The sequence below is a fragment of the Carassius auratus genome, chromosome 7 (genome assembly GCF_003368295.1).
Source record: "Carassius auratus strain Wakin chromosome 7, ASM336829v1, whole genome shotgun sequence".
Classification (NCBI taxonomy): domain Eukaryota; kingdom Metazoa; phylum Chordata; class Actinopteri; order Cypriniformes; family Cyprinidae; genus Carassius; species Carassius auratus.
In genome coordinates, this window is record NC_039249.1 from 17,138,136 (window position 1) to 17,152,448 (window position 14,313).

Below are 14,313 nucleotides of genomic sequence, written 5' to 3' on the forward strand. Positions count from 1 at the left end.
TGATGACAGCTTTGACACCCCCCCCCCCCCCCTTTGAAATGAGAAGCCCGCTGGGACACAAAGTTTCTGTCCCACGGAAACTGTCTACTAAATGAAAGGCCAGTCAGGCTTGATGGATACAGTTTCTCCTGAGGATGACTAGTATATTTTTGGCTCATGTTGTGAATTTTCTGTAATTGCTGCACTGCAGTGGTGTCTAAAACATACTGCTTATTGATGAAAGGAGCAGAATATTAGCATATGGACCTGCAAGACAACATCTACATGACAAATTCTGTCATTTCTAGATATGTAGGAATGTTTACTTTTGCTCCATGAACTCCAAATACCAAGACTGCTGTGACGAATTGGCTATTAACTGTTTCAAATGTGGATCCGGCGTTGACAATTAAGTATAATTTTTTCCCACATGGATCAATATTGCACCAGTCTCATTGATTTCTTAAATATTTGAAACTGTTAAATTACTTTTATACTTCAACATATATATATATATTGACCCAATAAAAAAGACCGTCATTCAAGTTGATCGTTAAAGTAGATTGTAGATTTTGGTTGAATGTTTTGTCTCCTAGTGATTTATGCCTTTCAGGGTGCAGTAACTCATTAGGATACTGACTGAGTAAAGTAAATAAGCAATAAAATAAGAAAAACAATCTTGAAAGCAATGGTTATTTATATGTGTGAGGCTGGGAGGGGTAATATTGGCTTTCAACAGCATGAAGTCTCATTGGTCTGCACTGGACTCTAATTCCATAAAGAGTTAAAGGGTTTTGCTGAGCCATCACAGAATGCTATCAAAACCCTCTTTCAGTACAGAGGCTGCCCGCAGTTCCCGGTCTGTCCTGTTACCCAGAGTTACCCAGGTGAGATGTTTCTGACCTGTTACACATGCTGTAGAATTGTTGGATGTGTTTTAAGATGACTATACAGTTTTACAAAACTTTAAAAGCTCAACAAAGAGAGGAACTCGTGCACATAATGGTAGAAGATTTCTCCTCTCCTTATTGAAGTCTGGTATGTTTTTTTAGCTTATACACTAAAAGTCATTCGTAATTTGTACAAAAGTTTTTAAAGATATTTTTAACATTTCTATAAGCAAAGATATTTGTTTATAATGACTATATAGATGTGTTTTATGAGATGTGCATTAGTGGCATTCAAAGCGAAGGAATATGTTCAGTGATTAATAAATTACACTTTTATTTAGCAGTTGTTTTAGAAGATTTATTTTCATTGCAAGCCTAAGCATCCTCTTGCATGCTGTGTTTCAATCAGACACTTGAAATCAAAGTGAGGAATCCTCTTGGAGTAACCTGGGGTTAGGTGTCATGCTCAAGGGTATAATGTTAATGGCTTATAGAAGAGCCCTGGGTATTTAATTTGCCGTAATTGAACCTTATGTAAATGCAGGATAATGTTTAAAATCCAGAAAAACGTCCATATTATCAAGATAACATAATACGGGTAACATAGAAGAGCTGAGGGAACACTATGTGCTAACATTTCAATAACCCTGAAATCTGAGGCCTCGGTCAATCCATCACCCGGCTCATCACTGCAGTTACGCTCCACTTATAGATCTTGAGAAATTCTGGACATATGGGTTTTAGGAATTTTGAGAAAGAGAAGTTACTTTGAGGATACTGAATACTGATACTGAAAGAGGCAGCATATAATGAGAGAGAGGAGGAGGAATGAGGAATGAGGAGGTCTCTGAATGACTGATCTGTCATCTGATACAGTTTCTGATTAATGTCTTTAGCCCTTCGCTCTTGATACAACACTTTGGATAATTTTACTCCCAGATATCAGCTTTCTGCTTCACTCACATGTATGTCACATTCAGCTAAATGCTAGTACTGGGTGAAACATAGCAGCATAGTCCTTTTGACTCCACCCAGATTTATTTTTATTGTCTAATATTTTAACACCAAAAAACATCAGTGAGTTCATGTTGTTAAATATAGCTGTAATAACAGATTAGCCTACATGAGTTGCTTAACATTCATGTGGGCATCAAGTTAATTCAATACTCATCCCATGAGGATCAAGGTAACATACAATATACTGCACCAGCAAATGTATGTACAGCATTATATGGTCAGGTCATATTGCTTTTTTGTCATGTCAGTTATTGGTAATTTATAAATAAGTGAATACAGAAGTGAATTACTTCCTTAACTGACAAAGCAGCCACTTGATATTCTCACATGTGATTGGTGGGAAGTTCTCTGTGTAATGAATGAGAGCGTTAATTGAGTGTGATTTGTTTAGTGCACAGTGTTAAAAGTGATGACTGTTGATAGTAGTACCCAGTGGCTGTAACTGAATAAGGAGTGTATGTGATGAACGCAGCAGAGAGGAGCTTAGAGAGACTGCGCAGCAGAATTTCATAGTTTGAGATCAAAAGTTTCTACTTGACTGCAAACCAGCTTGTCCAGGATATCATGAAGGCGTAAGTCTAAGTAACATACGAGCTAGAGAGAAGTGAAGTATACAAATCATTACATGGTTTATCATTCGCTGGATGTGTTGACTATCAAACAATGCTTGGACCATTACTCTTCAGGACAGTCTCACCCTGTTCTCTAGGTTTCCTAACAGAGGAGCACAACAAGCCTGCCATCATGTCTGAGTAAGTCTGCAAACACTTCTTCAGCTGGAAAAGCACTAGTACATATACAGTGCTAAAGTGGTCAAATATGTTATTTCTCTCCTAAAATCCTAACAGAAAAAAGATGACCTCAAGCCGTCGGCATCACCTCAAGGTAAACAAGAGCGTTTGAGTCTGTTTGGTTTGTGTTTACTCTGAAGATGTGTGTTGTGATGCTCATTGTTTGTTCTAGAGTTTGATACTTGGCATAGCCAGGGATCTGATGACGGCTGAGGAAAAGCGGGTAGAGGAGGAAAGAGTTCGCTATATGGAGGAGAAATGTTCTCCTCTATCTCTGCCCGGCTCAGTGCAGGAATTACAGGTACACATGCATTAAGTCTTTTATTATTATGGCTGTATTTTACTCAGTTATAAAAATAATAAAAATTCTCAACTGCGGCCAGGATCTGTGCAAAGAGCTTCATCAGAAGATTGATGTGGCGGACGAGGAGAGATATGACCTGTCTGTTAAAGTGGCCAAGAGCGAAAAAGAGGTTTTAAACACATGGATTCTGTTCATTTCTTTATCCTTCATGGATTGGACTTTCAGCATATAACACTGTTTTTTTTTTTTAGATTGAGGATCTGAAGATAAAGGTTCAGGACCTGATAGGCAAATTCAAAAAACCTGCTCTTAAGAAAGTACGCATGTCTGCTGACTCCATGCTGCAGGCGCTGCTGGGCTCCAAACACAAGGTGTCTCTGGATCTAAGAGCCAACCTCAAACAGGTCAAGAAAGAGGTCAAGGAGGAGGTGAGCGCGCATTACGACTATAAAAACAGACCCATACCTGCCAAAGTAATTATTTCAAATATCATTTCTCATCTTGAAATTCTTTCTTGAATTATTTTAGGATAAGGATGCCGTGGGAGACTGGCGTAAGAACATCGAGGATAAGGCCGGCATGGGCGGCAGGAAGAAGATGTTTGAGACCGATGCTTAAACAGGCAGCTGTTTTACTTTTGGAGTTGATTTCTGATGTTTTTTTTTCAGTTGCAAAGTTCGCTGTCAAAAAGTGCTTTTATATCCAAACTACACATCCGACAAACCAACAGTAACTAAGCTAATCATAATAATCTGAATGTTATGTTCTACATGAGTGTTGATCCATGAACTCACCTTAACAAATAAAAGTAATAAAAGAAACTCCGCCATCTGATCTGATCATTCCTCATATTCCCAGTTCCTTTGATTCCACTCATCATTCCCCAGTCCTCTCTCGTTTTCTTAGCTTTTTCTTATCCTACTAGCAAAGTCATCCTCATGTCATTTATCTTTTCTCTTTATCTTCACTCACTAAAAGATTTGAATTATGCTGCATTAAATTTGACATTTTTCAGCAGTCATTTTTACATCATAACTGAACTAATATCATGAATCATGGTGCTTATTGCTGAATGAGACCAGCCTGAGCAAGCAGAGATGAAGACTGTTCTGCTGCTTAACTTAAGCACTTCCCATTTTTCCTTCCCTGTATGATCAGCAAATGTACTGAACTTACTTCTCTCTCTGATTTTTTGTTAATAGGGGGAGATCAGAGGATTAAGTTCAGCATGTGTGTGTGTATTATGTTTATATGATGAATCTAAGCAGTGCTATTGTGTGAAATGGTTACAGGACTCTGATTACCCAGTAATGAAGAACAGAAGAGCAGCCTCTGAGATGTGATTGAGAGGCCCAGCGGGTAAGTAACAAATGTGAGTGTACTTGTTAAGTTATACTTGTGAGGGCCAAATGTCCTTACTTGTATGGTGAAAAATTTCACGACAACAGACATTTTATAAGGCTTATGTGTCTCTCAAACTCATGTTCTCAGACTGAACTACTTATAAATCAATACATGGCTTGTTATCTAATTATTTGTCATCCATCATTTGTATATAAAAAACAATTTTTTTGCTAATATGTTAATTGATATGTCATTTTTGCCTTCTTGAACAGGTATTGCCATTATCCTGGTTAAATAAAGGTTACTAACTAACTAACTAGGTAAACTAATGAAGAAACATCTCTTGATGGGGGATGTCTCAAAGCTCAACACTCAAGTGTTTGTCACTTCATAAATGTATAAATATAGATGACATGTCACTAAATAACTATGTGTGTATATACAGTACCGGCATGTACAGTTCAGCTTCTAATACAGTAAGTCCACAATGCTGTATTATAGTGAAATAAACAGGTTTCGTATTATTAATTTAGATAGGCAAAGCCAATTCAAGGATTTCAGTTGCAGCGCAGCTTAGCCCCCAATTAGGGTATGCTATATAAGCACTTCCCATTTTTCCTTCCCTGTATGATCAGCAAATGTACTGAACTTACTTCTCTGTCTGCATTTTTTGTTAATAGGGGGAGATATTTATTAAATACTAAATATTTAATATTTTGTCATATATTAACACTACTGCTGTGTTCCAGTGTACTGAATTGATAGATGGGTAACTTCACTTGTGAAACTACATGAGACGACGCAATTTTTTCTTTCCTGTACAAGCAAGATAAAAACACACATGAACACAAATATATATGCTGTATTTCCGTTGTGTGTTATGGAAATGTTCCATAGTTAAACTGTATTTTCTAACCTCTTACCCTAACTCTAACCCTCAACTCTGCTATTTTAGATTTTCCAAAAATTAAAATTTGAATGATTTATAAGCTTATTTCCTCATGGGGACGCAAAAACTGTCTCCACAAGGACAAGGATTTTTGATATTTCCATCCTTGTTGGGGACATTTTGTCCCCATAATCAGGGATAGGCAACTCTAGTCCTGGAGGGCCACTATCATGCAGAGTTTAACTTCAGCCCTCATAAAAACTCACCTGCCTGTATCTATCTAGTAATCCCGAAAACACTGATTGCCTTGTTCAGGTGTGTTTAATTAGGGTTGGGGCTAAACTCTGCAGGATAGTGGCCCTTCAGGACCGGAGTTGCCTATTCCTGATCTAGGGTATACCTGATACATTTTGAGGTTTGTTCACTTTACCAACATTCAGTCATAACTGTCATAATTCAACAACACACTTGAGAGATGCTGAAGGACCGTCTGCTTAAGCTCAACTCCCAAAGTCTGACAAAGGTCATCTAAAGTTATTTTGTAGGCCTAGACATTTGCTGTGGTGCTCAAAAAAGTATCTGAGGTCCCGGAGCAAAATAGCATTTTTGTGGCTGTAACAGTCAGCCTTTTCTTCTTCCACAATGTAAGAGTCTTATTACAAATGTTAAAAAACAACAGTCTAAAGTACAATGGACATCTTTAACTCTGCAGTGATGGAATGGCAAAGGTGCTGCTGATGTTTTAAGCTATTTGACTAATATTAGAAAATGTAACAGTAATAATTTCCTAAATTTACCAAAATACCAAAATAGAAATTTTACTTAAGTCAAACAAATATCGTATTTTCTAGATGCCAAGCGATGTCTGACGCCCTCGTGTGGCTGTGAGGGGAAAAACATACATTTTAATGGAAAAAAAAAAACAGTTACTACACAAGAGTGAGAAAAATATGTTCATGATTGTGAAATGATAACATACTTCATTACTATACACGAACATTTATTAGAGAAACCCAGAATAGTAAAAATATACAAAGGTGATCATCCTCAAACTGCTGTGTGTAATTACAAAGGTCAACATGTTATAATATCGACTGCATCTTTTCTCTAAGTTTATATGATCTGACAGCGGCACCTCTACAGAAACTTGTACACTGCATTTTGGGAGTTCTGCTCAGAGAACTTTTTGAAAATAATCTTCTTCCAAGGACAATAAAAATGACAACATACTAAACCTGGTTTTCAAGAAAGCATAGCGGTCAACAGAGAGAACAGTCTGGGACATTAGTTAGAATTTGCACCCGAATGTGAATGAACAAGTGTTGAATACAATATTTGTTCAAATTAGACCCACCTGTTTTGAGCGAGTGTGCAGAAACAGAAAAATCTGCCTCTCTCATGGGTACGGTTTTGTTACCTTTCATCGCCGCCATGATGCAGGAAATGCCCAAATGTCTCTGTTTGCAGACCAATGCCAAAAACAGGTGTTTTCAAACATAGCTATAAGGGCCTAGGGACAATGACAGCCTTAGTTTATACAGTATTGTGGTATGCAACACTCCCAGATAGCAAGCAACCAATTAAATCATGTTGATCACCCAAAATTGAAAATTCGGTCATCATTTACTCAACCTCATGTTGTTCTAAACCTGTATGAGTTGCTTTCTTATGCTGAACATTGGGACAATGTCATAAGTCATCTTTAATCTTTGGGCTATGCCCTGGGTTTTGTTTGGTTTATATTTGTTTGGTTTATATCATTGATATGAATGTTTGCTTTCTATTGTTTGTTTTTTGGGTTTATTTTTCTGTTCTAAGGTGCACATTAGGTCAAGAAAAAGAGACACCAAAAAGGGTTATTTTGTAGTTATTTATTCAAAGTTTCAATTAATTGATCAGTTTTTGAATGTATTTTAATGCTGATCTTATGCTGTTTTGAACTTTATTTTCAATTGAGTTTATGTGGCTGTTTATGTTTGTGTATATGATTTTTATTTTTGTGAGTTTTCCTATAATTTGGGATGATTTGACCCTTGAGTTCAAAAAGGGCATACTTGGCCTCTCAGGGTCTAGTGTTGGTTAGGGCCTTCATGAGGAGGGTCAATTTTAATGTCTCCAGTGTCAGATGTGAGTCAATAAACTTCTTTTGACTGCAAGCAAGTGTCTCCCCGCCTTTGTTCTGGTCATGTCCTCACAAACATAAAAGAAAACATTTTGAAAATTGCTGGTAATCAAACATTTTTTCTACTAAAGACAGAAAATAAGTCCAAAGGAATATACTGTATGAATGAATAGGAAAAAAAGCAAAACCATACTGGAAATTCTGATGCACCAAATATCACTTTTGCACCCGCAATTGTTGTTGAAACAATATTGAGATATCAAGAGAAAATCAATAAAAATGCCACAACTATAGGCCGAGTTTGTGTAAGGCCACGGGGACTTGGGGAAAAAATGTCACTAAATTGGACAAAAATGACAAATAAATTAAATCTGTCTGTTAATAACAACGTGAACATGAATAGATAGTGTCGATCGCGGCATTAAATTAAGACCTGCTCATGTTGCATCATATTTCATTTTAGGCGTTTTTGTTGTGAATTCACACAATTCTGTTGAGCTTAGAAATGCAATGGCCAATCAGAGGCGTTCTGATGAGTTATCGTTGAAACAGATCCGTTTTGTTGAGTGCTTGCTCGTTTGCTGACTGAAATTCGATCTTGTGAATTCTCTCATCATAAATAATGAAGCGCAGATGTACGTACAATGTAAGTAAGATATTAATTTCACAAATTCAGTCATTATAATGATAGTTTTGTTTTTCAACTCGTGATGGATCAGTGTTAGTGATAAATGATGTCACTATCTATATTGTTAGTCTTCGATAGGGGATAGGCAGAACTATGATGTCACTTTGTAGGCAAAAACCCAGAAGCGAGTTAACATTCAAGCACTTCGGTTCCATCGTCCCACAGTTAATGGGTTTTTTGAATGGGATTTTGTTTAAATCCCTAAAATAATACACCAGTTACCCCACTCGAGACATAAAACGTCATCACGCCGAACAGTTTATCAATGTAGCTACAGTATTTTCTAGTCATAGTATAATTTGTAATACAATTAATTACAGAATAACAAATTAATAGCTTCGTGCAATGTTTTTTGTTTTGCCCTGAAATGCAACACAAGTCTTCAGATGGAAGATGCTTGTTATATCACTTTCCTACTGATACGGAGACTCTGGGTTCACACATATTACAATTATTCCATGTTAACACCACATTTAATGGCTTTGTCACGGTGAAAGTGAAACTTTAATGATTCATAGTGCTTACAGCCATGTTAAATTTAAATGATTACAACTGTTACGGAGCACATAGATTGAGGATTTTCTAGAAACAAGGATAAAATAACATTTTGTGTAACTTACCCACCGCAACAAAGCTGAAATGTGGTACTTTATTCACTAAAATAAGTTTATTCTTACCATATCCAAAAACTCGCTCACATTGCTATTATTTGAATTTTATCGGTTGTGAAGACACATTTTTTATTAAAATATTCATATTAATCAAGGATTGATTTACTTTTAATGCATTCATTTAATTTAATTTATTCACTATACTATGCCTCATTTCAGTTTTAGTTTGGCTCTAGTTTTGTATTTATTGCAGTTTATATGAAAATGTTCATGTAGCCTGGAGTTCATAATTCATACACAGAGTAAATCGTTTTCACTGAACGATTTAAAAATAAGTTTGAAAAAGTTGTGGGAAGCGTGGTGGTGGTGGTGACGCTGAAGGCGAGCGACCATGGTGGTGTAGTTAGTTTATAGCCTAAGTTTAGCTTTTAAGTTCTGGTGCTTATATTTAGGCTTCAAAATTCATCAGAGTTATATTATTTTGTGAAAATTATCTTGATGGACAAAATGTGTAAGTTTCATGAACTATGGTTGAACACAAGGTTTATATTTTGTGATAATCCAAAAGTGTTAACACACTCGCTTTGAACTGGAATCATGATGAATATGCAGTGATGTCCACTTCGAAGGGCACTTATGGTCAAATAGAACAAATGTCTGAAGTGATAGTAGAAACCTAAAATATGCAGAGCGGGGCGCAAGGACTGAAGTTGAAAACCACTAAATTAGACCCCTGAAGAGTTCACAAGCAGAACCAAAATGAGTGTTTACCAATCAGTGCTTATTTTCAAACTATAGTACAACTGGTGTTTTTCAACCCACCCCTAAACCAGATTAGAGCAAACTGGCTAAAGCAAAGCATCTGAAAATGCCCGACATAGTCTGACACGCCCCACTGACTGAGACACATCCACTAGTGTTCTGCAGAGACATATAGCCTACCTGCATGATCTTGTGGTTATCAACTGCAAATCAGTGTCACTGTTTTACCCATGTGTGCTAATCAAAATTTCAATGCTGATCCAACATACATTTAAATGTCATAATGATGGTTTGGATCAAAACTCAACTTTGTCTCATTGTCACCATGCTATCTGACTTGTCACTCTGTAATGCACCAGGAGGTGGCAGGTTGGAGTCAGAGTTCATCAGGAATATAAAATATATATTTTATTACAATGAAATACAGTAAGTGCTCTCTCTTGCTTAAACATATTGAAGCCCTGAAGTAACATGCTAAACCATAGAGTCAAAAATTATTTATGGGGCGATATCTGCCCCCCCCCCCCCACTTCCCGCTTTCTTGTCTCATGAAATGCATCTCTGTCATTATTTTTATATTTACAGTTTTCTAATCAAATAATAATGGGGTTCCTCAAAGCCATTTCAAGAGTGGACACCTGGATTTTAAAATGCCACCTGGTGACAAACCTCTTGGAGTGATCTGATCTATTTCAACAGATTGAGGATGTTTAAGACTTGTGATCAAGGCTTCAATAGAACACGTACTCATTTATGTACTTTTTTTTTTTTTTTGCAAAGTCTCACTGTTTGTATGTTTTAAAGACTATAATCTTTTTAAACAGACAAGCCAGCATAGTTTTGAAGAATTCAAGTGTATAATTATAATAAGTACAATGCAATTGTGAAGTATATGTGTAGTATGTGATCTAATGTGTCTGCAGAATGTGTTGAGTGATATTTCTGTCATACAGTTGGAGTTTCCACCTGTTTTATTGCTAAACACTGTTGCTAGAGAGCACAACAGGTGAGAAAACACAGAGATTACAGCAACAGAAGTGATAGTTTAGGGTCCATCTTCAGTTCTTATAGTTCTTGCATTTGCAAGAAACGCCTATTGAAAGTGTGTCATGTTTCTCTGCTCATTCCAAGGATTTAGTGAAAGATGTGGGTCAGGTGTGTTTGCATGTTGTACATTGCACCAAATGTCCCCACAAAGACAGATAAAAATGAAATTACCTACACTGTGTGACCAGTTAACATTTACAAAATCCTTTTTTAAGTAAAATGCATAAATATTTTGGTAATAGGATATGTAAGGGGATCGAAAGCATCATTAGCTCAATATAAGAATACAGGTTAGTCGCCACGATAGAATGAGAGAAAACAAATGTGTGTGTGTGTGTGTGTGTTGATTGTGGGGGAGGGAAGGAGAGGGGGAGTTGGGACTTGACAGTCTCATTGGCTAAAAAAAGATTCCTTAAAAAGACTGGAGAAGCCATATGGGAAACCTATATAAACTCAACTAATGTTATAAGCTGATATTCCTTCCCTCGAATCCCCTTTGAACGTCCTGCTCTGTGCTGAAAGGTGAGTCTCTGTTATTCTGTCCATCTCTGACATTAGAGCAGATCTTCAGATCTCAATCATTCTGAGCAGCCATACTCAGCCAAGAAATTAGAGCAATAAGCAAAATAATATGCTTTATAATGTACTATTGGAGGAAGGTATTAATGACAAAACTGGGCTGTTGCCAAATATAATACTGTTTTTAATATTGAAGAGACAATAAATATGGTTTGGTGTCTTCTTTATGGATAAATTATGATCAATTTTAATTTTAAATTGTAATGTCAAATGCTCAGAAAGCTTATTAGACCTCTAATTTGACTTATTTGTAGTATTATTTTTGGGGGTCTATTTGAGTTGGCTATATTCAGTTCAAAGATTATGAATCTCATTAAGCACATGCTTACAGTTAAATATTTCCTGACTTTATCAGCACCTGTTGTTTAAAAAAAAACAGCAATTGGGGTTGCTGGAATAATTCAATTAAAATACTATAAAATATAAACAACTTAACTTACTTGTACATTTTACATTTTTAAAATGGTTTTAAAATACAAAAATGGACAGAAAAAAAATGAAAGTAGTAAATCCAACAGCCGGTTTCTGTTAAATTACCATAACTGACCGACTACTAAAATCTGTTTTGATTTATTCTTAACATAAAGACATAAGGTTTTGTACACACAAATACAAAATACCATCATGGTAACACATATTAAAATAATGCAATAAACAGTCAATCTATCAACATAAGAAGTAACATAAAACCATAGTTTTAACAAAATACCATGAAATATGAAGTGTCATGCAGGAAATTCTGTGAATGTCCAAATCACTTGTTCATTTAACTTCCAAAAACTGTTCATTTTACTATTAAATTACATGAAATGTCCCAACAGATCTGTTTGAGTTTTTTCACTATGTAGAGTATGGAAGCTTACCGTTAACCAATGAACAAGTTTTACCATAAATCCTGGGCAATCCTGCTTCACAATGTACACATTTCCTTTATACACCTTATGATATACCACATATGTAGAATGCGTAGCTATGTAGGTATGTAGACCACAGCTGATTTTAGAAAACAGAATGTCTCAGTGTCCTGGCCAAATCCCCCACCAAAAAAAAAACAGCAAGAAAAATATAGAACTAATAGATCAGGAAGTATTTTTACAGTTGTGGTGGGTTTCAGCTGTTGAGTGTTGAAGTCGAGGAGATTCTTCAAGAGGCAGCAAGTTGTCTGTCAGCTGTCTCGCCTTCTCTATTGATGCAGACCTTCTGCTTCCTACAAAGGATCACTAAAAAAAGAGCACAAGACAACTGCTTCTCAAATTCAAATCCAAACACCTAACACTTCTGTGGGTCTCCACACTCACACACTCCCATCTCTCTTTCACATTATCTCAGCCAAATTTAGACCTGCTGCAGGTCCGATGACTGAATACAAATTGTTTCCATTAGATTGAAGGCAGTATCACCCCCACCTGCCACCCACAGGCGTCTTCACCTTCTCAGGGGTTTCCACAAAGAGCCCGGCAAGATGTCTGAGTGAGTATTGAATTACAACACCACGACATCTGTGTGGTGTGAAAAAGGTTGGGCCACTAAGTCCTTAATTACTGAACTCAGCAAACACATTTAGCATCATAATCATGTCGTATTTATAATGATACATACTAGCATACATTTTATTATTACTATCAAAAGTGTTTTAGCATGGATGTTCCATCTGTTTGTCGCAACCTTAATCAGCCCAACCGCTAAATGATGCACTGTTCTCCACTCTCTGAGATTGTAAACATTTGCTTTCTGATAGGAAAAAGATGTCGTCCAGCCGCAGGCAGCATCTGAAGGTGAGGTCATGTCTTTTGTCATGTGATCTGTGCTATACAGTATGAGCTGTTAATGACTGTCTTGTTGAATGCTGTCTATTATGCTCCTTTGTCTTTGTGCTCCAGAGCTTGTTGCTTCAGATTGCTCATGGCCTTTTGGAGGAAGAGGCAGCTGAGGCTGAACAGGAAAAACAGAGATACATGGATGAGAACTGCCCTGTTCTCTCACTGCCTGGAAGCATGCAGGAAATACAGGTACACACACACACACACACACACACACACACACACACTTACTTCCATGTTTTATGGAGATGTTCTATAGACAAACTGCTGTACAAACTGTATTTTCTTCCCCCATTACCAAAATGTAAACCTAATCCTCTCACAAAACTTTCTGCCTTTTTGGGGACCAATGAACTGAATAGGCTAATTGTGTACTTTTGTGTAAAGGAGCTGTGTAGGAAGTTGCACCAGCAGATTGACGCTGTTGATGAACAAAGATATGATATGGAGAGCAAAGTGGCCAAGTCAAACAAAGAGGTACTTTTGTGGTGTTTTACTAGATAATGTATTTAACTGACGTAACTTCTAAAACCTAAAACTTTTTTCTTGATCTCCTAAGATTGAAGATCTGAAGATAAAGGTCCAGGACCTGAAAGGTAAATTCAAGAAACCTGTTCTGAAGAAAGTGCGTATGTCTGCTGATGCCATGCTGCAGGCCCTGCTGGGCTCCAAACACAAGGTGTCTCTGGATCTAAGAGCCAACCTCAAACAGGTCAAGAAAGAGGTCAAGGAGGAGGTGAGCGTGAACATAACATGTGGACAGATGATGAACTCAGATGATGCCTTTTAAAGACTTTTACAAACAGCAACAGCAGACAAATTGCACTTGTAGTTTTGAAACACTGTACTTTTTTTCTGGTGCTACAGGAGAAGGAGGCAGTGGGAGACTGGCGTAAGAACATCGAGGATAAGGCCGGCATGGATGGCAGGAAGAAAATGTTTGAGTCTGAGGCCTAAAGTTTTTTTTTAAATACATTAACATGATTTATTTGGTCAGGCTGTCTTAATTATCGTGGTCAGGGTTTTGAGAGATGGTAATGCTATCTTGTTGCGTGAAGTGATGTCACAGTTGGTTATGTATTCTATAAATGAGGTTTTTATGTATGTGATGGTTGGTTTTGCAGCTGAGGCTTTAATTTGTAAAATAATAATTTGACTTTGGACCTTTGTAATTAGACCAAATAAATACATATTCATAAATAAAACCCATTTAAATACTCAAAATAGAACTGAGAGATGTTTGCTGGAAAAAAATAAACTACAAATCAAGCAATCAAAATTTGAAGTTTTGCTTTTTCATTATTTCACCAAATGTGTGAGACTAAAGAACAACAGCAACCCATGACCCCTAGTGGTCACAAGGGGAAAACAGCCAGATTATCAAACTAGTAGAGACTTACTCTTTAAAGGGATCATGATGTTGCTAAAAATAACATTATGTTGTGTATTTGGTGTAATGCAATGTGTTTA

The 14,313-nt window shown here is 36.8% G+C and overlaps 2 protein-coding genes across 2 annotated transcripts; both read left to right on the top strand.

Moving 5' to 3' along the window:
- The first annotated feature begins 775 nt into the window (after positions 1-775).
- LOC113106116 (troponin I, fast skeletal muscle-like) lies at positions 776-3,806 on the top strand. The gene is made up of 7 exons (XM_026267719.1): positions 776-866; positions 2,596-2,638; positions 2,735-2,771; positions 2,850-2,978; positions 3,061-3,150; positions 3,233-3,409; positions 3,510-3,806. The coding sequence occupies exons 2-7, from the start codon at positions 2,631-2,633 to the stop codon at positions 3,597-3,599; spliced, it is 531 nt and encodes a 176-aa protein (XP_026123504.1). The 5' UTR covers positions 776-866; positions 2,596-2,630; the 3' UTR covers positions 3,600-3,806.
- A 7,041-nt stretch (positions 3,807-10,847) lies between these two features.
- Positions 10,848-14,122, top strand: tnni2b.1 (troponin I type 2b (skeletal, fast), tandem duplicate 1). Its single transcript, XM_026267720.1, has 7 exons — positions 10,848-10,966; positions 12,407-12,493; positions 12,762-12,798; positions 12,904-13,032; positions 13,231-13,320; positions 13,403-13,579; positions 13,711-14,122. The coding sequence occupies exons 2-7, from the start codon at positions 12,486-12,488 to the stop codon at positions 13,798-13,800; spliced, it is 531 nt and encodes a 176-aa protein (XP_026123505.1). The 5' UTR covers positions 10,848-10,966; positions 12,407-12,485; the 3' UTR covers positions 13,801-14,122.
- The last annotated feature ends 191 nt before the right edge of the window (positions 14,123-14,313 follow it).